Here is a 22,785-nt window from a genome sequence, read left to right as displayed (position 1 = left end):
ACACATGGGAGCATAGTTTACCTGAAGGGGTTTGAGGTCAGCTTGTGCAGAGAACCCAGGATGCTGCTTTCCCCAAGAGAGGGGAGGATGAAGAAAAGCATAAGAGCCAGTCATACCTTTTCATTCAAGCAGACTAAAACTGGGTAATGGTGCCTTTAACCTTCTGCTACTTGTCAAATAAAGAGCTTGAGGTATCAGACCAGCTGTTGTGCAGCCACCACAGGGCCGAAAGAAAACGTATCGAGCCTCCTGTGGGTCACGTCTTGCAGGTAATGGGCTGTGAAAGTTGTTTGGTGTTTCCACACCCCAGCCTGTAAAACCTACATCACAGAAAAGTTTCTTTTGAAAGCCAGAGACATAGCTATACCCCTGACCTTGTGGGCTCAGGGACGATGTGATGGAGGAGGATCTGAATTCAGGGCATGGTCTATGACCCTGCAAATCCAAGCAGAGATGGCGTTCTTGGTGATCCTCCTCTTGTTCCTTCCTGTGCCGACGAGCAGTGCAGGCACTTGCGAATGGATTGCTGTTGTTCTTTTGAGATACAGCCTCAAACTCCTCACTGGCCAAAGTAAGAGATGGTCTGGGTTGTCTGTTACAGAGCGGAGACTTGTAATCCAGAAGGAGTCGAATCGGGGATACGCCACCACAGGATTTTGAGTCTTGGCAACAAACTCAGGCACGAAGTTGAACGTTACCTCTCCTCATCCCCTTGAATGGGCAATGTCATATGAGTGACAATGAAGTTAAGACTCGTTTGGCCGAGGCCAAGGCGAGCAGGAACAACATCTTATAAGTCAGGTGGTGATCTGTTGCCCAGCGTAATGGTTAATGGGGAGGAGACCGGAGAACTTCACCCATGTTCCAAGAGGGAGGTCTCACTTCCGTCTGAGAACAGGCAAGTTCGTAACTCCATATGCGTAAGGAAAATTCTAGCGATGAGGAAATGTCCATTCCATTCAGTCTGAGGGCATGGCTCAAGGCTGAGTTATAGCCTTTTACCGCCGAGACTGAAAGGCACATTTCTTCACACAAATGCATGAAGTGAAGATACCTCTTCCACGACACCAACCCCAGAAGATATTCCACTTTGCCTGGTAGACTACTGCTAATGACTTCCGCAGGTATCCAGACATACTGTTCGCAACTCGTTGCAAAAATCCTCTCAGAGAGGAAATGCTGGATAATCTCCGGGCATTTAGTTGTAGTGAAGCTACAGATTTATGGTAGATATTGATGTGTAGTTGTTTGAGTAGATCATGTCGTGGAGGATGTTCTCTTGGAGGCTAGGCGTAAACTTCAATGTTGTCCTAATGTTGTTGGAATGCATCTTGCTAGAGCGCCTTGGGGTCTGGGACTAGGGAGCAGTACTGCAGGAACCTGAAGTCCAGGGCTGTTGCGAAGAGATCTATTGTTAGAGGACCCTACAAAGATAGGACATTGTTGGCTTCAAGATGATCCAAAGACCATTTGGTACTCACTATTCGAGATGCTTTGCACAGGTTGTCGGCGAGCACATTCCTCTTGCCTGGAATGAAGCTTGCTGATAGTGGTATGGAATGAATCTCTGCCCATCTCAGTATCTCTACTGCTAGATGGGATAGCGGCTGTGAAATAGTACCTGCTTGTTTGTTAATGTAAGCCATTACCGTGGTGTTGTCGCTCATCACTACCACTGACTGGCCCACCACGAACTGATGGAAATGTTGAAGGGCCAGAAAGACGGCCTTCATCTCTAAGAGATTTATGTGGAGGTATTTTTCTGACTCTGACCAAAGGCCTGAGGTCATGTGGCGCAGCAAGTGGGACACCCACCCTTCTTTTGAGGCATCTGAGAACAGCATCAAGTCCAGGGGGAGGACGAGAAGATCTACACCCCTCCGCGGATTCTCGTCTGCCACCCACCATTCAAGGTCCGTCCGTTCCACTGGTCCCATGGGGATCAGAAAGTCCAGGGAATCAAAACTTGATTCCACCTGGACTTGAACCGCCACTGGAGAGATCGAATCCTGAGGCGGTCATTGCGAAATAGACGGGCCAACGATTATAAGTGTCCGAGGAGACATAGGCACTTCAGGGCTGGGAGTTCTTCTCATCTGAGGAAGGGTCTTGTGACCTTTCTCAATCTCATTACCCTGTCATCTTATGGGAAGGCTTTGTGGAGACTGGTGTCTATTTCCATACCTACGTATATCAGTCTTTGAGTAGCAAGCAGGGAGGACTTCTCGAGGTTTAGCAGGATCCCCAGATCTTGGCACAGCCTCAGAAGTTTGTCTCGGTGCTGAAAAAGGGTTGACACTGAGTCTGCTAGGAACAGCCAGTTGTCCAGATAACAGAGGAGATGGATGCTGATCCTGTGTGCCTAAGATGTCACTTGGGCAAACACTCTGGTGATGACTTGAGGTGCTGTGGAAAGACCGAAACACAGTACCCTGAACTGGTATTTCTTGTTGTCTAGGCTGAATCTTAAGTACTTCCTTGAAGACGGATTGACTGGGATCTGGAAGTATGCGTCCTTTAGGTACAGTGTGCACAAGAAGTCCTGTGGTCTTAACGCTTGTCTGACCATGTCTGCCGTCTCCATGCTGAACATTTCTTTTAACAAACGTGTTAAGAGCTGAGAGGTCGATGATTGGTCTCCAGCCTCCAGACGCCTTTTACACAAGAAAGAGTCGACTGAAGAAGCCTGGGGAGTCGTCAAGCATCTCTTGGAGAGTGTCCTTCTCCAACATGGTGTGGGCTTCTGCCCGAAGGGCTAGCCTCTTTGCTGATCCCATCGCAAAGGAGTCTATCGATACTAAATCCTTGATCAGGCGAGGTAGAGATGACATGAACGGGACATGATACCCTGAACGAATCACAGAGACTGTCCAGGTATCGGCTGCGAGTTGCTTCCATCTGTTCCAGCAACTTTGTAGGCATTCCCCTCACTGGTGGACAAGCAAGGGGAGTGCTTATCCTAATGTTTGTGGTCGCGGCCACTCCCTCAAGGATATTTTCCTACCTTGGAGGATTTTGTGCCTTTCTTGTCTTTAGTAGGAAAAGGCTTCTTAGACACTACTTTCTTCGCTATCGTCTTACTCGTTGAGGTCTTGGGTGGGTTTGGCTGCTGAGGAGCTGGTGGTCTGTAGGGTCAGGATGTTAAGGCCCTGTGGAGGAAAGTCCTGCTGGGACTTACTCCACCTCTCTGCAGCCTGCTCCACGTCCCTTGGTTCAAACAAAGAGGACCCCACGAGATAGTTCCTGAGCCTAGCGATATCAGCATTAGGGATCTGCTGATGGAACCTCTCGGATACCAAGTCCCGACGCTTAAGGATTTTATTAGCCCACAAGTTCGAAACTTGGAGGGCTAGGAACTTGATGGTACAAGTACCCAAGAGGAGGAAGGTTTCCATAGTCTTCCTGGTACTTTCCTTGAAGAAATCCTCAGTCCGTACCAGAATTGCTAAGGACCCCAAGCAAAGATCTAGCCACGAAGTAGCCTGTTTGGCATACTTCACAAATTTTTCCTGATTGAGGATCTCAGTCGCTGAGAACGCGACCTTACGGTTGGAGTCTCTCTTTAGAGAGACCCCTTGGTCAGCTCTTCCCGAGCATGGTGGAGTGGAACAGCTGGTCGCACATCATCCAAATCCTCATAGTACCTCCTTTGCTGGACGTGAGGAAGTGGGAGGAGCTTGGCTGAGAAACCTGAACGAAGGAAGGAGGAGAAATCGGAGAGATGAAGGGCAATCTTAGCCCGGGCACTCTTCAGCACCTGAGAACAGGACAAAGCTGCGTTGGGCTTTGAGGGTATTTGAGTGTCAAAGACACGGTCTAGGACTGTGTCTTTGTCCTCCAGAGGGCGATCTTTGGGTCCGAAAACCCGTTGAGAACCCCCATGTCAGAACTTGCCAAAATGCATGCTCTGACTTTCTGTTCCCTCTCTGAGGTGATATTGGCAGCAAGGTCTCCATCCACTCTCTCGGGGTGGGTCGTGGTCATCTCTAGGGTGGCCGTCGGTTCCTGTGGGTATGGAAGTCATCGTGGAGGAATTTGATAACATCTTCGAATCCTTCGACTCCTTGCGGGGCCAAAGGTACATCTTTCCTGGTTTCTACCGGAGTAGGAATGCTCTCCTCACGAGGGGAGTTTTCCTCCGAAGGTGGAAGGGAGGAGACTGACACATGTTCCTCATGAGGATCCATTGGCTGAGATGGCAGTGAACCAGGAGATTGTCTGGGAGGAGTACAAAGGAGGCTTGGCTTTGTTGAAGGCCTCACAGGGGTCAATTGCACCCTAGAGGACGCAATGGTATCTGAGACCCCTCTTTTCCTCATCAGGGGAGAGGCAGCCGAGGTTCTATGCCGGGACTCTGCTGGTGCCGAAGGGTGTTGCAGGCTAGCAGAGGCCTCTGAAGAACGAGCTGAGAAGGCAGGCCCAAATGCTTGCACTACTGCTCTGACAATAGCACCGAACAAGGGCTGCTTGTTGACACTGGTGCTGTCTGAAAGATCCCCTTTGAGGAGTCTTCTCTCGACCTGCTCGATACCAAGGGTCGCCTTTGGAGCAGGAATCTTCGGGATCTTGAACTCCTCTGGAGCACCCTTTCCCTCTTTGCCTGGTGGTTGCGCTGTATTGCGTTTGGAGAGAGGGGAATGGGGCGACGGAGACCTGTGGGGAACGACTTTGCCCTTCCAGGGTGAGAGGATTGATGTTCTGGAGGGTGAACACCTACCTTTAGTTCTTGTGCCTTTGAGTGGATACCGACCTGATCCTCCGATAGATGGTGCGACTTCTTGGAAGTCTGAGGAGGATGATGACTATACAGTTCTGTTTGCCTAAGTTGTGGAGCATTACCGCACGTTGGCGAGCGCCTATGCGTCACCGAGCATTGTCTAACCTGCAACTGCTGATGAGAGCTCAGGGAAAGTAGGGGTGCGTTTGCAAGCTGGCGAACGTTGACGTGTTGTAGTAGGGTGACGTGTCGGCCAACGTTGACGAGCAAGCGACGGGAATGTTCTGTTTGGTGATGCTTTGATGCGCGTGCGTTGACGATCCAGTGATTGCTGCAGGGGAGAGAGATGGTGAGCACCAACGGCAGGAATTTCAGGAGAATTGGCGCGCAGGCAGACTATGAGGAGGAGACAGGACAGGAATCAGACAGGTAGGAGGTCGGCGAGTCGTAGAACGATGAGAAGATTGGAGCGTAGGATGTCGAGCTGGCGAGACGATGAGTCTTTTGGAAGGACAAACATCCTCCAAAACCAAAGTTCATGGACTAGTGGCAGCGTCGTCGGAAGAAGGTCCGGAGGCAGGCGAAGGTCGAGTGCCAGAAGACGTCGGACGAGGAGGCTCCTCGCTGGAGGAAGGCTGAGCTGAAGAGGCTGAAGAGCCAAAGAGGCATCTCTTCACCAATGGTGAAGGAGCATCTCTGAGGCGAAGAGGAGGGCGAGCACGACGAGAAAGACGCTCAAGGTGACGCCCTCTAGGGGCTGGTGGATCAGCAAACTGACCTTCAGCAGCAGTCCTCCGAAGAGGAGTCGGTATGAGTGTACTCCCACAAGGGGGAGAAACACTCGCATGAGACAGGCGAAGGACTTTGCTTACCCCTTGATGGATGTTTGGCAGGGGGGGGAAGCAGTCTTCGGCAATGGCGGACAAGTCAGAAAAGGCAGGAATGTCGGCAGGATGGGCAGTAGACGACACCTCTGCATCATGACATTGACGAGGGCCAGAGGATCCACCTCCGACGTCAATGATGGATGCACGCTAGCGCCACGGCGAAAAACCTGTAGCACGATCTCCTTGGATGGCGGACCCAGTAACCCTAAGGATGACCAAACCTGTAAAAAGGGAGAAAGAGTCATGGACCCCCTGGGGGTAGAGGCAGGGAGACTTCGCTAAGGGAAGGGACGCCATCTCGAGGACCAAGGTTGTCCAGGTGTTAAAGAGCCTGTGCTACTACTCAACGGTCCCTCAGAGAAAACCGAACGAGCAGGAGCTTGGGAGGAAGGTTGGGAAGCGGAAGAAGCAGCCTTGGGTTTCTTCTACTTTGAAGAAACCTTTGAAGGAGATGAGTCCCGCTTAGACTTCTTCTGTCGTCGCCCAAACCTTTCCCACTGGGATGCACACCACTCCGACACTCATTACACTTGTTATCCACATCACATCATTGACCTCTGCAGGAAAGGCAAAGGGTGTGAGGATTGGTGTCCTCGGCAAACATGAAAGTGCCACAGGAGCGGCCCTCAGGTTCAGGCCTGGTACTCATGGCCGGCAGAGGTCAACAAACACACACACACACACTGAAAAGAGAAAAAGCAAAAACAGCATTAATGGCAGTCCAATATTTGGTGAGGATGAAGAGTGGTAATGACTGTTCACCATCCGAGCCAAAAGCATAGTGAGCTCAATCACAGGTGTGCGAGTGGGAGGGGTAGCAAGCTACCTCCCCTTTATACATGTACAGTATGGTGTAGCGACAGAAATAAATGCCATTCAACACACAGGCCTCGAATAAGATAAAAATAATTCAGTAGGGATGCATTACTTATTCAAAGGACTAAGGAGAGAGGTTACTTACCTTGCTCATCAGGAGCAACATTACTTGAATCCCACACGTGTTTTGAGAATCCAGTATTTCCATGCTTTTTGCTTTTACTCACGTGTCTATCTGCATCCACAGTGTAAACAGTGGATGAGATGGACTTATTGGCTATAGAGGACCATAAAGGCATGGAGGCACTAGTCATGTATGACTCTCTCATTTCATCTTCTGACAATGGAGTCCAATCAACATCAGCACTTTTACTACATTCACTTGTTTTCAACCCCGTCTTACTATGATCTAATTTGAGTGCATATTTAGTTTTTCTTTTTCTAGGTGTACTCTCTGCTTTTTTTGCTTCCTTAGGCTTGCCTGACTCCTCTCCAGAGTTTGTTTTCCTTTCAGATTCCACGTTTTCACTAAGCAGACGGACAAAATACCTGTAAATAAGGTTATAATATATTATATAAAATCACACACAAACATTCCTCTTAGAAAACTACAAAACTAAAATTAAAACATCAATTACAAAACAATAATCCAGGACATGCAGTTTTTCAGAAATACCAATTTAAAATTTAATTGCAAAGTTCAAGTTGTCTAGATTTTCATCTGAAATTTTAGTTTCTCTAATTATAATCTAATACTATACTGAAAACACAATTGTGCAAAACTACAAGGTATATTAACAATTAGGATAGCTTAATTGTGCAATCATTAGTAAAAAAAACAAAAAAAAAACAGTATTACAAGAGATTTTTCCTTAATGGGGTTAATGTGAAATAAGTGCTATTCTCTTTCCCATTGCCCTTTTTACCTGATCTGCCTAGATTTCCATGCAAGTACTCTTTTTCCTTAATATACTATACATTTACTAGGCCTTACTAATGGTCTTCATCCTAATACTTCCCTACCTAAGACTTCTCAGTAATTAATTCTCTACATTTCATATAGATCATATCTAAACCATCCCAATCACTGAGCTCCAAGTCTACTTTCCAACAGCTGAATTGCCAATCTTGTTTTAACATGACAATTTTGAAAGTAATATCACAAATTTTAAGTAATTTGTATTTTTCCTAACAATACTTACCTCGAACTACTTTCTTAGGAGTATCTGGGATCTCCTCCCAACCGACCAGAGTTTTGTGTAGTTTACCCTAGTCCCGTTTTCTATGAGGGGTAACCTCAGGTGGAGTGGAACACGCCCTGAGGCTATCCCCAGGTCAGAGAGCATGCTTGCTCAGGTCTCGATCTCCAGTAAGTTCTTGATAGCTTAGGTATCTATGAAGTCCAGCAAGGCACTCGGGGTAGGATGGGCGGGCCATTACCCGAAAGTAGTTCGAGGTAAGTATTGTTAGGAAAAATACAAATTACTTAAAATTTGTGATTTGTTCCAACACAGAGTACTTACCTCGAACTACTTTCTTAGGAGACTTATACCTTAGGAGGTGGGAGTGTCCTTCAGGACCTAAAGACCGTGACGAGAATAGAAGAGGAACCTAGGTAGGAGACTAGGTTCTGCTGACCTCAAAGAAAACACGAGAAAATAGGGAAAACTACGCAAAAAAAAAACCACTTAGTGTCTAAGTAACTCACTCCTGCAAGAATCCTAGGAGACATGTCCTTCCAATGATAGTGTATCCCATGGCAGTTTCAGGAGGCTACCCGAGTCATTTCCGGTAAGGGAATAGGGGAAGGAAGAACAAGGGGGCTCAGGAAGGAACCTGTGTCTATTGATCTCGCTACCCGCAGTTACCACTGGGGCTACACCATTTAACCGTTTGGAGCGCGGAAATGACGGGACCGAGCGAGAAAACGCCCAGGGACTTTCTCGAGTAGTCCTTCAAGCAGTGAGCCGTAAAGGTCGACTGGTTAGACCAAGTACCTGCCCTCAGGATTTGGCCCACTGCCATGTTCTTCTCAAACGCCAAAGAAGTATTTAGACTCCTAATGCTGTGGGGTCTGGGCTTTCCTGGAAAGGGGACCCCTGCACTACTGTAGGGCCTGACGATCACTTGCCTTATCCAGAAGAAGAAAGTGTTCTTGGAGACTGGCTCCTTCACAGTCCCGAGGAAAATGAACAGACTCTTGATCTCAGGTTGAAGTCTAGCTGTCCTTTATAAATACTGCCATACTGCAAGTCCCTCGGGTTGTCCGAGCGAGGGATAGCTGGCACTGAGAACAATTCCACTTTGGGGTCCAAAACAGCTGAATTCTGAGTCTTGGCTACGAAGGAGGGTAAGAATCTGAAAGTAGTTTCTCGCCAGCCCTTCGAGTGTGAGATCTCGTACGACAGGCTAAGAATCTCACCTACTCTTTGCTGATGCCAGAGCTAAACGAAAGACTGCCTTGAGGGTGAGCTCCTTGTCTAGAATGTCTTTTAGAGGCTCGAAGGGAGGTTCCAAAAGCATCTTCAAGTACCCTAGCCAATCCCCCTGGGGCACTCTAACGGCTTGGGGGAAAAACGACTGCTTGAAGCTCTTGAAGAGCGTCAAGATCTACCTGGAGGCACCCAGGTCTATGTCCTTCAGGAGGAAGACTTGGGATGGACATGCCCACTTCGTCCCTGAGATAGACCAGGAAGTCTGCTATTTCGTGAATGGAGGCCCCTAACGGCCTGATGTTCTTCGAGGAGCACCCCTTAGAAAAGGTAGCCCACTACGCCTGGTACACCTCGACTGACGAACGCCTCAGGTACCCTGACATCCTTGATGCCGTCCTCGACGGAAATCCTTCCTTTTTCAGGAGACGCTCAATAACCTCCACGCGTGAAGGCGGGACCGAGGGTTTTCGTGGAACCTCTGGAAATGAGGCTGCCGGAGAAGGTCTGGTCTGTCTGGAAGTGGCCCAGGTGTAAGGCATGCCAGTTCCTTTAGATCCGCGAACCACTCTCTCTGGCCACCAGGGCGGTACCAAAGTCACCCACAGGTTGGCCGTCCGTCTCATTGGAAGGCGTCCTCGAACGCTGTTGCTGGATCTGGCACAGGAAAACAAAACACGGGGAGCTGTGCGTTTAGTCTCGGGGCGAAGAGGTCTATCACCAGCGAGCCCCACTTCAGGGAGAGGGTTTTGACCACTTCTGGGTGTAGGGACCACTTGGGCCCTACCACTCGACCCTTCCTGTTGAGGCCGTCGGCCAGGACGTTCCTCTTCCCCGGAGAGAACCTGGCTGAAAAATTAATTTGTTCTACTTCAGCCCATTCTAGGAACTCCATCGTGAGACTGCACCGTTCCTTCGACTTCAGTCCTCCTTGCTCTTTCACGTAGGCCACCACCGTGGCGTTGTCGCACCCCGGATCCACGGAGCTTCCCCGGGGTAGATGGACGATCTCTAGGCACACTCTTTGTACGTTCCTCATCTCCAGCACGTATATGTGCAGGTTCGTCTCCTCGACTTCCCATTTACCTTTTGCCATTTTGTCGAGAAGATGGGCACCCCAGCTCTCCTTGGATACGTCCGTGAACAGGAGCATCTCCGGAGGGTCGGCAGCAAAGGGCATTCCCTTGAGGGTGTTCGTTCCGATTGCTACCACCCCAGGACTTCCTTCGTCTCCGGGGACACCAGGACTATCTAGTGCGGGGAGTCCTATCAGTCTTTGCCAGACCTTGGCTCTCCTGGGCTGGCCCGACAGGAAGGGCCAGAGTATCTGTTTCAGGGTGTCCAGTTTCTCCACGGAGGGGAAGGCCCTCGCCATCCGGGAGTCTAGAACCAACCCTAGGTAGGTCATCCTGGTGGAGGAAATCAACCGGGACTTCTCCAGGTTGATGATGATACTCAAGACGTTGTAGAACTGCAGGAGCTTCTCGCCTTGCTCCCTCAGTACTTCCTCTGAGACTGAAAGCAACAACCAGTCATCTAGGTACCGAATCTGGCGGACGTCCTGTTCGTGCGCCCAGCTTGAAACTGTTGCGAAGACCTTCCTTAAGCCCTGAGGACTGTCGACAGTCCGAAGCATAGGGTTTTGAACTGCCATGTTTTGGTACTCCATTTTACCCTTAAGAACCTCCTGTTGGAGGGATGAACAGGGACCTGGATGTAGACGTCTTTGAGGCCTATGGACCTCATGAAGTCCTCCTTCAAGGTCGCTAGGACCGACTTCGGAGTGTCCATCTTGAAGTCGGTGTTGCACACGAATTGTTGAGGGCTGAAAGGTCTATGACCAGTCTCCAGAACCCTGTCGCCTTCTCCACCAGGAAGAGCCTGTTGTAGAACCCTGGACTCGGTTTCTCGACTGGTTCTACTGCCCCTTTTGCCAGCATTGCCGAGCCTTCTTCCTGCAATACTGCTACTCTCAAGGGGTCATTGGGTGCCAACCACTCCGCCTGTTGATCTAGGATCCGAGGTGGGGGTCCGCTAGGAAGGGCAGCTTGTACCCCTTCTTTAGTGCTGCTACGGTCCACGGATTCGCTCCGTTGTCCCGCCATGCTTGCCAAGATCGTTTGAGGCATCCCTCAACCTGAGGCGCCAGCAGGAGTAGGGGGCCTCCCCTCCTAACTCCTTTGAGAGACGCGGCCTGAACGCCCTCTCCTGGAGCCCGAGTAGGAGGGTATGAAGGTTAACTGAGGAGTCGAAGCTCCCCCACAGGGGGCAAGGCAAGGGAAAGATTACGTGTGCCAACTTCTACATCCGACGGGCGGACGGAGCCGAAAAGGCACTGGGCAAAGGTGCGGGGGTCTCTCTCCAGCGGCCACTGAGGCAGGCACTGGAGAGGCAATAGCCCCGTTCAACCCGCTAGGGGGGAAAACCACTTTGCCTTCGTCACGGATGGAGCCGTCAAGAACGGGGGTATCCGTCATGGGTCTACCCCCTCCCGGGGAAATTCCATAGGGTTTAAGTACCCTGCCATGTCAGCGGCCTCTTCCGATGCTTGGATGGGGCTGGCCGGGACGATGGCACGGCTGGCTCCATCACGGATGGAGCCACCGGAACGGAGGTAGCCGTCATGGGTGTGTCAGCGGCCACCTCCAATGCTTGGATGGGGCTGGCCGGGACGATGGAGCGGCTATCTCCATCACGGATGAAGCCACTGGGACGGAGGTAGCCGTCATGGGTCTACCCCCTCCCGGGGAGATCCATGGGATTTAAGGACCCTGCCATGTCAGCGGCCACCTCCGATGCTTGGATGGGGCTGGCCAAGACGATGGCACGGCTGGCTCCATCACGGATGGAGCCACCGGGACGGAGGTAGCCGTCATGGGTGTGTCAGCGGCCACCTCCAATGCTTGGATGGGGTTGGCCGGGACGATGGAGCGGCTGGCTCCATCACGGATGGAGCCACCGGGACGGAGGTAGCCGTCATGGGTGTGTCAGCGGCCACCTCCAATGCTTGGATGGGGTTGGCCGGGACGATGGAGCGGCTATCTCCATCACGGATGAAGCCACTGGGACGGAGGTAGCCGTCATGGGTCTAACCCCCCCCCCCCCCCCCCGGGGGAATCCGTGGGGTTTAAGTACCCTGCCATGTCAGCGGCCACCTCCGATGCTTGGATGGGGCTGGCCAGGACGATGGCACGGCTGGCTCCATCCGGGACGGAGGTAGCCGTCATGGGTGTGTCAGCGGCCACCTCCAATGCTTGGATGGGGCTGGCCGCGACGATGGAGCGGCTATCTCCATCACGGATGAAGCCACTGGGACGGTGGTAGCCGTCATGGGTCTACCCCCTCCCGGGGAATCCGTGGGGTGTGAGTACCCTGGTATACCAGCGGTTGACCACGAAGCCTGAATGGAGCTGTCATGGTACCGGGTATGGATGCCATGCTGCCGGGTCGAGCCAGCGGCTACCTCCGCTGGAAGGATGCAGCTCCTGCGGAGATCCATGGAGCCAATGGGCTTCCACGTGCTGGCTGGTTGGTTCCTTCGTTCAGGGCGGGCCATCGAAGAACCGGAGGCCGGGACAAGGCTGCCAGTCCGAAGGGGCGACTCTCTCCGCTGGGCGGGAGAAGTCGGAACCTTCGCGGGCTTATGCTGGTCTGCCAGAGCCTGCTGTAGGGTTGCCGAGGTTCACGTCGAAGGACGGGCATCGCCGTCGGAAACGGGGAAAACCGAGGGCTGCGCTCGTGACGAGCTAGGTGGCCTTTGGAGGTCAGGACTCGGCTGCCAGACCGAAGGGGCGACTCTCTCCGTTGGGCGGATGGAGCCGGAACCTTCGCGGACTTACGCCTGTTGACTGGAACCTGCCATGATGAGTCCCTCCATCGGGTGCCGCTGCTGCCAGAGGAGTATCTATCCGAGGAGTTCGTCCTTGAATGCCAACTTGAAGGGCCTGGTGCCGCCGCTAGCTCCAGCAGCCTGTCGAGGTGAACCACCACCCACTCACTGCTCTAGGGGGATCTTGAGCGCCGACTTTCGTGGCGCGACCCCAAGGGGAAGTGAGAACGCGACAACTTCTTGCGGGACTTCTTCCTTCGTCTCCTGAGCTTCCTCAGCGCCTCGTCTTGGGAGGCTCCTTCTCGGCGACGTCCTCGACTGCAGAAGTGACTGAAAAACACGCCAAAGAGGCTGGAGAAGAATTAGGGACATTTCTCCCCCACTTAGGGTCATCAGAGGAGACGTGGCCTGCTTGCACCAGGACTCCGTCTCCCAACACACTCCCGCCCCTCCCTCAAGCCCCTCACTCGTCTGGAACGACGCCACAACCCCACTATCCTGAAGATCAGACTCTTGGGGAAGGGCCGCAGGCCTCTTCCCCGCAACGGACTTACCTCGTCCCCTACTCTGGGTAGGGGAGGGTGGTAGGGAAGCTCTGTCAGACGAGACGCCCGGCGAAGCAAGGGAGGAAGGGACGCTAGGCTTCTTAGGCGACCTCTTTGTCGCCTACTTCTTCTTGGTGCTATACCGCACCCACTCAGACTCCTGGGGTAGAGCAATGGGCCACTTCCCCACAACTGACTTACCTCGTCCCCTACTCTGGGTAGGGGAAGGTGGCTGTATAAAAGAAGCTCCATTCGACGAGGCATCGGGAGAAGTAAGCAACGAGGAGAGGCTCGTCTTCCTATGTGACCTCTTGGACGCCTTCTTCTTCTTGGTGCCGAAGCGCACCCACTGCACCACGTTCCAGAACTCGCACTCCGGACACGTGGCTGTAGGAGAACATAAGCTGCCCCTACACGACGAACACAGAGGATAAGGGTAGGAAGGGGTATAGAATGAACACAATGGGTCCACGTGGGGACCGCATAAGACACAAAAGGGGGGTCGGGGACACAAAGGGTCGCACTGGGTAAGGAGAGAGCGTCGAGATGTTATCACAATGCGACCAGAGAACTTACTGGAGACCGAGACCTGAGCAAGCATGCTCTCTGACCTGGGGATAGCCTCAGGGCGTGTTCCACTCCACCTGAGGTTACCCCTCATAGAAAACGGGACTAGGGTAAAGTACACAAAACTCTGGTCGGTTGGGAAGAGATCCCAGATACTCCTAAGAAAGTAGTTCGAGGTAAGTACTCTGTGTTGGAACAATTGTATTTTTCCTACAGATACGTACTTGGAGCTATTCATAAGGATATTACTTTTGGCATACTCACAAAGTACCCTGTAACTAACCTATCATAGAGCATCATGTCCATAACCTATTATGGTTGGGGTGCCTATAACCTGATCAGATAGACTTTTGTATATTAAGAAAATATAGCAGTTTCTCATCTTAGGCAATCCACTGTTCCTGGTGCAATCAAATATTTACAAATTAAAGAGTAACCACAAGGAAGTAAACATCTGATAAATTAATCATCTTCTTTGAACTAGGTCAAAATTCAATCATGGTGGAGGAATAAAATAGTGTTAAAAATTGATTGATGGCATCAATATTATACTATGGATATATACCGGCAAGTTAAGAAGAATGTATGTTCATTTGGCACTTTTGATAGTTTTCTCATAGAAAGAATACAAGAGCAAAATTATCATCAGTAAATATGGATAAAAAGTGGAATACAAAATATATCAAACAGTTTCATTGCTGCAGGCAATTCTGGTGTTACTATAGTAGATTTATTATTAGGCAAGTATAGAATACCAGAAATATGAAGCCTCTTACCAAAGCTTTGTCGTTTTACACAGCCACAGAGAAATAAAATGGATTGAATTGTTTTTACTTCTATTGATTTATAGACTAATTGTTTATGTATTGCATGTGTATCCTTAATAAATTACAAAGGCATGCCAATTTTTTGGGTAGTCTAGCATAAGCCAAGCAAAGATATACAGTATTCCTTTTCCCAAAATTCATTGGCACAGTGTATAGAGTGTAATGTTTATAAATGTATAAGGTAACCGAGGGTAATTTCAAATACACTAGAGCAGTTCCTTAAAACTGAATATGGTACACTATTAGTGTGCTTCCTAAGCTTCTTTTCAAATGGCACATTATATAACACTTTATTTGCCAACTACTGTATAGGGGGATACTACCAACAACGAAAATAATAAAATAAAATGATCAACGACTGGTTTTAAATAAGTCTTACTTTGTAAATTGCATCCTAGAAGAATCAATTAAATAAGATATCAACTTAAAATTTTATGGATAGCAAAATTTTAATAAACTAAATTTGCAAACCACAAATTTTATTTTTTCCAATATAAGTAATCAAATACAATTACGCACCTTGCAGAGCTGATCAGTGAGGAGTTTGTTTGGTTTCCTTCCTCTTCCAGAATCTATGGAAATAAAAGGGTTAAATTTTCATACTTCATACTAGATACTAAACAATTTACTGTTACAGTACTCAAGATAAAATTCAATGAATGTATTATGAGTACTGTATTTTTAAAATACTACATTAAATCGAGCTGGAGAGGTCAGTCTGCATGTGCACTCGAGAAAAGTTATAAGATGTTCTGGTTAAAACTATGCGTGTGGCTTATGTTCCTCATGTGGCACCATTTATCGGGAATACTAGACGTCACAGGAGAGGTTGTGAAGAGAAAGAGGTGGGAGAAAGTTTTTCTGCTTTTAACCAAAAGGGTTGATAAGTTGGTAGCCGTGATGACTTTAGCATGATAACTGCACATTAAGATTCCATGAAATAATTATGTATAGAGTATAATTTGCAGACAAAACTAAAAACTAAAGTTAAAATATCTCTTCCTTAAACACAGATGAGAAATAAGAGGCATTAAATGCAAGACATCTAGATAAATTCCTAAGTTATACAGCCCCATTGAAAACTGTAATAACCACTTCTCAAAAACAAAATTGATTTTATTACTCCTCAAAAATAAAATTGATTAAAGATAGTAGTAACACCTCAAATTAGGTAAAAAGAAATAATTTTCATTCTTATCAGTCTCAGGCAAGTCTTATAGCCATTAAAATTTTAAAAGGCAGTTAAACTGAGATACCTTTGTATTGTCCTTTAATTTTGTTTACTGTACTTTGATATTTCTCTACAGTCATCTTCTAAATTGGCAATGTCAAAAACTATCAACTTTTCTTTCTTGCGTATAAGTCTTATTAATAACAAACTATCATTATAGCAGTTTTTTTTCTCTATGTATTTACTTATATGCAGATAAAAAATTAGGTGTCCACCTATGCAAACTAACTTACAAAATAAAAGAAAAATATTGGAAATGTTAGTTTTACTTACCTCTGTGAATATAACTTGTACGGGATCAGCATTAACGACATGAGATTTAATGTCCATGAGAACTGCTGCTCGATAACCCTCACTGGCTGTCTTCAGCACAATATCATCAAACTACAAGAAACAAATGTCACAAATTTTTAATATATTTTGTATTTTCCTAGTAGGAGTAAGATTTCAGCATACCAGGAACTTAGCTATTAAAATCTATACCGAGAAACTGACAGTTTTTAGGGAGTGGCAAGAGGACCAACCCCCTCACCAGTACACTGATAGCCACTTTGATCTTCACCTGCAATTTGACAGGTGGATGAGGTGGGAATAGTCACTTAAAAGGACTCGGGTTATCATAGCGAGGAAAATTACTTGACAAATTTGAGATTTGTTTCTACACATATACAACCCTTTGTGCTTTAACAGAAGGCTTATCCTACGGAGAGAGGTAAGCCCCTATAACCAAGCTGGCTGGTATAAAACCCCAGGATGTCCAACCACTTTGACCTACGGATATGCGAAAGTGTTGGCTCCTGTCCAATTCCCAGCAATTGGGAAGAGCGTTTCAGGTGATGGGTTAGGTTACTGTCTAATGAAAGATGGTCAGTAAAGAAACTCTATCCTAAAAGCATGTGTCCAAAGTGTGTGCTCAGTATAAAGTAATGGGGTTGTCCAACTTTGGGTCCATTCTCCAATCATTAGGAGGATGGGAGGAGATACTGTATTTCTACATTTTCTCATAAAGAAAAGATGACTGAAAAGCCGACATGTACGGAAGCTTACCTGCATCAACAAACAATCCATCGAATAACATCAAAACCGCTGCATCCCAAGAGAGGAGACAGGAAAGAGAAAAAAAACATTTTTATCTCTCGACTAGAGTTACATCACAAACGCTATCTTTGATGCTTCTTGTCCACAGATCTCAGTGAAAACATTTACAAAGACTTGATGTATACTCCGGAGATAGTGGGTGGTGAAGGTTATCTGTTAGTTCCAGACTCCAGCCTTTAACACTTGCCTCATTGACAGGTTCTTTCTGAAGGCTAGTGTAAAACCCATCCCTCTGACTTTGTGAGCAAGAGCTCAGGTGGGTTCTGCATCGCATCTCCTAATTGTCTCCCAAAGCAAGAAGGAAATTATATTTTCTGTGTGTGCATGCGTGTGTGTGTAACTTGTGGCATAAAAGATGCCGAGGAGTTTGTCTACATGTTGGGGTTCTGCGTCTTCACAACAAGCATTGGAACTAAAGAAAAAGAAACCCTTTTTCATCACGCTGTATGACTTGTGGTATAAGAGATGCCGTAGAGTACGTCTACATGCTTTGCTGATGGTAAAGCCAGTCTTATGAGCGCCTTCTGCAGAAGTCGATAGTATGCAAGAAGTTATCCTTAACTCTATCATGAGTACATCAAGAGGGACTGAAGGAAGTCTAAGACTTCCACTTGCTCTTCAACTTTAGGGGGAATAACACTGAATGTTCAGAAGCAGAGGATGAGGTCAAAGGTTCAGAAGCAGAGGAACTGGTTGAAGGTACAGGAATGGGAGGAGGAGAGGGTCCCTTCCTTCTCTTGTCAACAGTTGAAGTCAAGTGTTTTTACTGCCGGCCGAAGCGACACTCCGGAACAGGATCAAGGATCATCTGCGCCGTCCTTAGACTGGATAGAACAGTGAGTTTGACATCACAGGCTCCTTCCAAGGATGGGGACTCAACAAAAGACCTGCAAGGTTTAGCTGAAGACTGAAGGAGTTTTTCCATTGAAAATACACCTTTAATGACTAATTGCAGCCATAAGTTGCAGGGCCTGATCCCTGGAAGAGGAAGAGTCATCATTAGTAATGGCAGGATGAATACGAGAGGAAGAGCAGAGCCATTCTCCTTCACTGGAGGAATGTGGTAAGTCCGCCTCTACCAAAGTTTGACCCGATGGAAGGGTGGGGGTTACCATCCTTCTTTGGTTTTTTCTTCGCAAGGAAGGCAGAAGAAGGCGCAGAAGTCTGAGCACTGGAGGGCGGAATGAAAGAGCCCAAGAATTTTTTTCAGTATTTTGGGAAGACCCCGTAGCCAAAGAATCCCTCTTGAACTTTTTCCTCCTTCAGCTGTACTTTAGCCAATTTAAAGGCAGCCAAAACCTGCTGGGGGATGACTGCAAACAGTCATGCCCCATGAAAAAAAAGGTTTTGGGAAGGTGCTGTGGGGTCTCCAAGAACTTTCCTGTTGAAGGCTGGAAAGGAAATGCAATACGACAAAAATACCCAAGACATATTGTCTACGATGCTTTAGGGCCGGTGTATCAATGTGCAAGGCACTAGACTCAGGGTGTATAGGGGAGAACTCAATAGTTCCGACTAATTTGAACTTGTCACAGTACCTCAGTAGCTGAAAGTCATCTGTTATGAGTGACGTCATACACGGCATCCCAGAAAGGAACAACCACTCTAGTTTTCATCAGAAGCCCTATGTCACAATAAACCAACAACCACCATTCAAGGTTGAAAACATACGCTCCACTCTCCGGCTCAAGTCTACAGAGGAGTGAGGCCACACCGCACCTCCCATAAAATAAGTTACTCTTTCGTCAGAGTCAAAACTACTGTGTGGTCTCCAAGACTTAGTACCAGAATACAGTATTAATATTGTAAGTAGACTCTTGCCCATTCCAGGACAAATGTTTGCCACCAAGCCCAACCTACAACTCCTGCGCATGTTCCCAAGAGTAAGAAGAGAAACTACCAAGTCTGCCTCTTACCTAACAAGGGTGACTAAAGAATACTGTCTGCTTAAAGGGCCTGGTAATTTGGCCATTCCTTCCAGACTACCCCTACAGGGCTTCCAAATGTACCAAGTACTACACCTGCATGCTGTACTACTTGGATTTGTTTCAGGTAGTGTTAAATGAACACTCTATGCCCCGACTAACCCTTAAACCTCTGGGTGTCCTGAAATTGCCTATTAGCTAAGAACACTATTGTAAACACAATTTTACTTACATCGTGATGATAAGGAATGAAGATCTCCAATGACCTCTTCTTGCTGTAAAAACAAAAAGTATAGCTGCCCCTGGGACAGGGCCTCACTTATGAAGGGATAACATACTGTCCTTGTTCCTCTCAATGAAAACCTCAGAGTGAGACAAGGATTGGTATAGGAAATGGAAGCTGACCTCTAATGGGATATTTCTTAAACATGCTGCTGGATGTTACAGACTGTGGAATATGAATGTTATCTTCTTTTATGGAAAGGCCAAAAACCATTCTTCTATTCTCTGGAAGTGAAGTGGCCATTCTCTCTCCAATGGCTTGTCCATGAGGGTTTGCAGAAGAGCCATTGCACATTAGATTACTGTTACGTTATGAGAGAAATCATCTAAGACAGTAAACTTACTTACAAAATATAAGAAACACTACTATAAACGTTTGGAGGGCAGAAAAAACAAACACAATTACTCTAATGCTGACACTATCTAAACATGCTTACAACGATAATAAGCAGTGAAGGAAGAAAAATAACCTGACTAAGGGTACTTATCTTAATAATATTCTTGAAATGATGATCACACAAAATTAGTTGTGTCTCTTTCGACGACAGAAGATTGAATGGCGGTTGTGATATAGGCACAATGGCGAGGATGGGAACAATGGTTTCTTTCTGAGACACCATGCCTGACATCACTCATAGCAGACAACTTTCAGCTACTGAGTGCTGTGTCAAGTTCAAATGAGCCTGAACTTACAAGGTTTTTTTCCACTCAGATACACTGGCCCTGGAGCATGGGAGACAATGGGTCTTTGGTATCAATGTCGTATTGTATTCCCTGTTCTAGCCTTTAAAAGGAAAGAAGGAAAGTCCTTGGAGATCACACAGCACTTTAATCCCCAAAAAGGCATAAAGAATGAAGGTCTACCACCCGCTGGAACCTAAACGGGCCAAATTTGCGACTAATTTTACCAAGGCAGATCCCCCATGTCCCGCCTCTTATCACAATCACACTAATACTGAACGTTCTGAAAAAAAAAATCATTAACAGGCAAGCTTTTTCAAGTGCAGAGCATAAATGTTTACTTCTCTGTGACTAAAATCATAGTGGAAACCTAAAGTGTGCTGGAGAGGAGGCAGGTATCCACAACACCCGCCAGTAACTACCGACATCTTGTTATAAATTTTAACAGCTAAGTTCCAGTAAGATGAAATCATACTCATATTAAAAAACAACAGTTTTTATACATGAGGGAACATAACTTTCCTGATTTCCTTTAATCTTAACTAATAAGAGGAGTCAGGATTCCTTTTATGTACTCATGAACCTCTAAAAGCTCAAGTTGGTAAACCGCCTAGCCTTAAATATGAAATACAAGTACAAAAGATTTAAGTTTAAAAAATAATTAATAGTTCCATTTTAACTTAATTTGAGGCTTGAGGAAGCCATGGCAGCTACTTTCATACCAAAGCTCATTTCATTATTACCACCACTATTGTATTTACATAAAGTGTTTCCGTACAATACTTACAATACATGATTTTAAGAGCTACAACATTCATAATGGTAAAACCTGTATTAACATAGAAAAACACAAAATAATGAGGGTCTAGATGCACTTTGGAGTGACACACCAAAACTTGAAGTTTCAGCTGCTACGAGAAATTAAACCTAACATTCTCATAGATTTTTAGCAATAGCTGTTAAAAGCAAGGCACTAACTACAAATGGTTCATATCTCTTTAGATTACCAGAACTTAACATCCCAGTAGAAATACCATCCCCTACAAAAAAAAAAAATAATTCCCCCCCCCCAAAAAAAACAAAATAGTGCATTAGTAGCAGACTATGGAAAATTTGGATATCAAGGGCTAACGGATTTTCAGTCTACCTGCCTATGATTCCAGCTTATAAGCTGCAAATTCCCTAATATATCAGGTAGGTTCAGAATTATAGAGTAATTTGTAATCTGCAAAGCAAGTGTGTGGCAAGCAACTTCATTTTTAAAATCAAGACAAAAAGTTATGAAAATATGATGGCTTCTAATGAAACGATTACACAATAAATAAATAAATAAATGCAACAACATGTTATTTTTATTAATAAAATAAATTTTTGAATATACTTACCCGATAATCATGTAGCTGTCAACTCCGTTGCCCGACAGAATTCTATGGAGGGATACGCCAGCTATCACAATACTAGAAGGGGGTGTACTTACCAGCGCCACCTGTGGCCAGGTACTCAATCATTTGTTGTTGACACCTCCTCAATTATTCCTCGGTCCACTGGTTCTCTCTGGGGAGGAAAGGGAGGGTCGATTAAATCATGATTATCGGGTAAGTATATTCAAAAATTTATTTTATTAATAAAAATAACATTTTTCAATATTAAACTTACCCGATAATCATGTAGCTGATTCACACCCAGGGAGGTGGGTGAAAACCAGTGTACAAGATTAAAGGATAGCTAAGTATCCCATATTTCATATAACAGTTATCTCAAATAACAATGAAATAATAAGTACCTGGTAAGGAAGTCGAATAGAACCGTTACTCTGCCTCTTTATTTAAAGTTCGTCTTCCTTACTGAGCGCAGCGTTCCTCTTGGAGGCTGAATCAACCCAAAGGTGCCAAAGTACACGGGGTTGCAACCCCTACTAAAGGACCTCTACCAAACCTTTAACCCAGGCGCTTCTCAAGAATGAATAGACCACCCGCCAAATCCAAGGATGCGGAAGGCTTCTTAGCCTACCGTAACAACCATAAAAAACAACAATAAAAGTATTCAAGAGAAAGGTTAAAAAAGGTTATGGGATTAAGGGAATGTAGTGGCTGAGCCCTCACCTACTACTGCACTCGCTGCTACGAATGGTCCCAGGGTGTAGCAGTTCTCGTAAAGAGACTGGACATCTTTCAGATAAAATGATGCAAACACTGACTTGCTCCTCCAATAGGTTGCATCCATTATGCTCTGCAGAGAACGGTTTTTATTAAAGGCCAACGAAGTAGCTACAGCTCTTACTTCGTGGGTCCTTACCTTCAGCAATGCAAGGTCTTCCTCCTTTAAGTGAGAATGTGCTTCTCTGATCAGAAGCCTTATATAGTACGAAAGCCCATTCTTGGACATGGGTCTCGAGGGTTTCTTGATGGCACACCATAAGGCTTCTGACTGTCCTCGAATAGGTTTAGACCTCTTCAGATAATATTTGAGAGCTCTGACAGGGCAAAGAACTCTCTCTAGTTCGTTACCTACCATGTTGGAGAGGCTAGGTATTTCGAACGATCTAGGCCAAGGACGTGAAGGAAGCTCGTTCTTTGCTAGGAATCCAAGCTGAAAAGAACATGTTGCAGATTCGGTTGTGAAACCAATGTTCTTGCTGAAGGCATGAACCTCACTGACTCTCTTAGCTGTTGCAAGGCAAACGAGAAAAGCAGTCTTGAGGGTAAGATCCTTGAAGGAAGCTGACTGGAGAGGTTCGAACCTAGATGTCATAAGGAACCTTAAGACTACGTCTAGATTCCAGCCTGGAGTGGAAAGACGACGTTCTTTAGACGTCTCAAAAGACTTGAGAATGTCTTGAAGGTCCTTGTTGGAAGACAGGTCCAAACCCCTGTGGCGGAGAACTGAGGCCAACATGCTCCTATATCCTTTAATCGTAGGTGTTGAAAGGGATCTCTCATTCCTAAGAT

At 46.8% G+C, this 22,785-nt stretch overlaps 1 protein-coding gene across 2 annotated transcripts in view; it reads right to left on the bottom strand.

The window, feature by feature from the left end:
• The window catches only part of LOC137642766 (uncharacterized), a 122,866-nt gene that overhangs the window by 76,312 nt on the left and 23,769 nt on the right, over positions 1–22,785 (bottom strand). For both annotated transcript variants that reach the window (XM_068375610.1, XM_068375611.1), the window contains exons 7-9: positions 16,125–16,235; positions 15,140–15,192; positions 6,566–6,969 (exon numbers count right to left, since the gene is read on the bottom strand). In XM_068375610.1, coding sequence (XP_068231711.1) covers positions 6,566–6,969; positions 15,140–15,192; positions 16,125–16,235 — 568 coding nt within the window. The remainder of the gene's footprint in view (positions 1–6,565; positions 6,970–15,139; positions 15,193–16,124; positions 16,236–22,785) is intronic.

Source organism: Palaemon carinicauda, chromosome 6 (assembly GCF_036898095.1).
Source record: "Palaemon carinicauda isolate YSFRI2023 chromosome 6, ASM3689809v2, whole genome shotgun sequence".
Lineage (NCBI taxonomy): Eukaryota > Metazoa > Arthropoda > Malacostraca > Decapoda > Palaemonidae > Palaemon > Palaemon carinicauda.
This window is presented reverse-complemented; position numbering and strand designations above follow the sequence as displayed.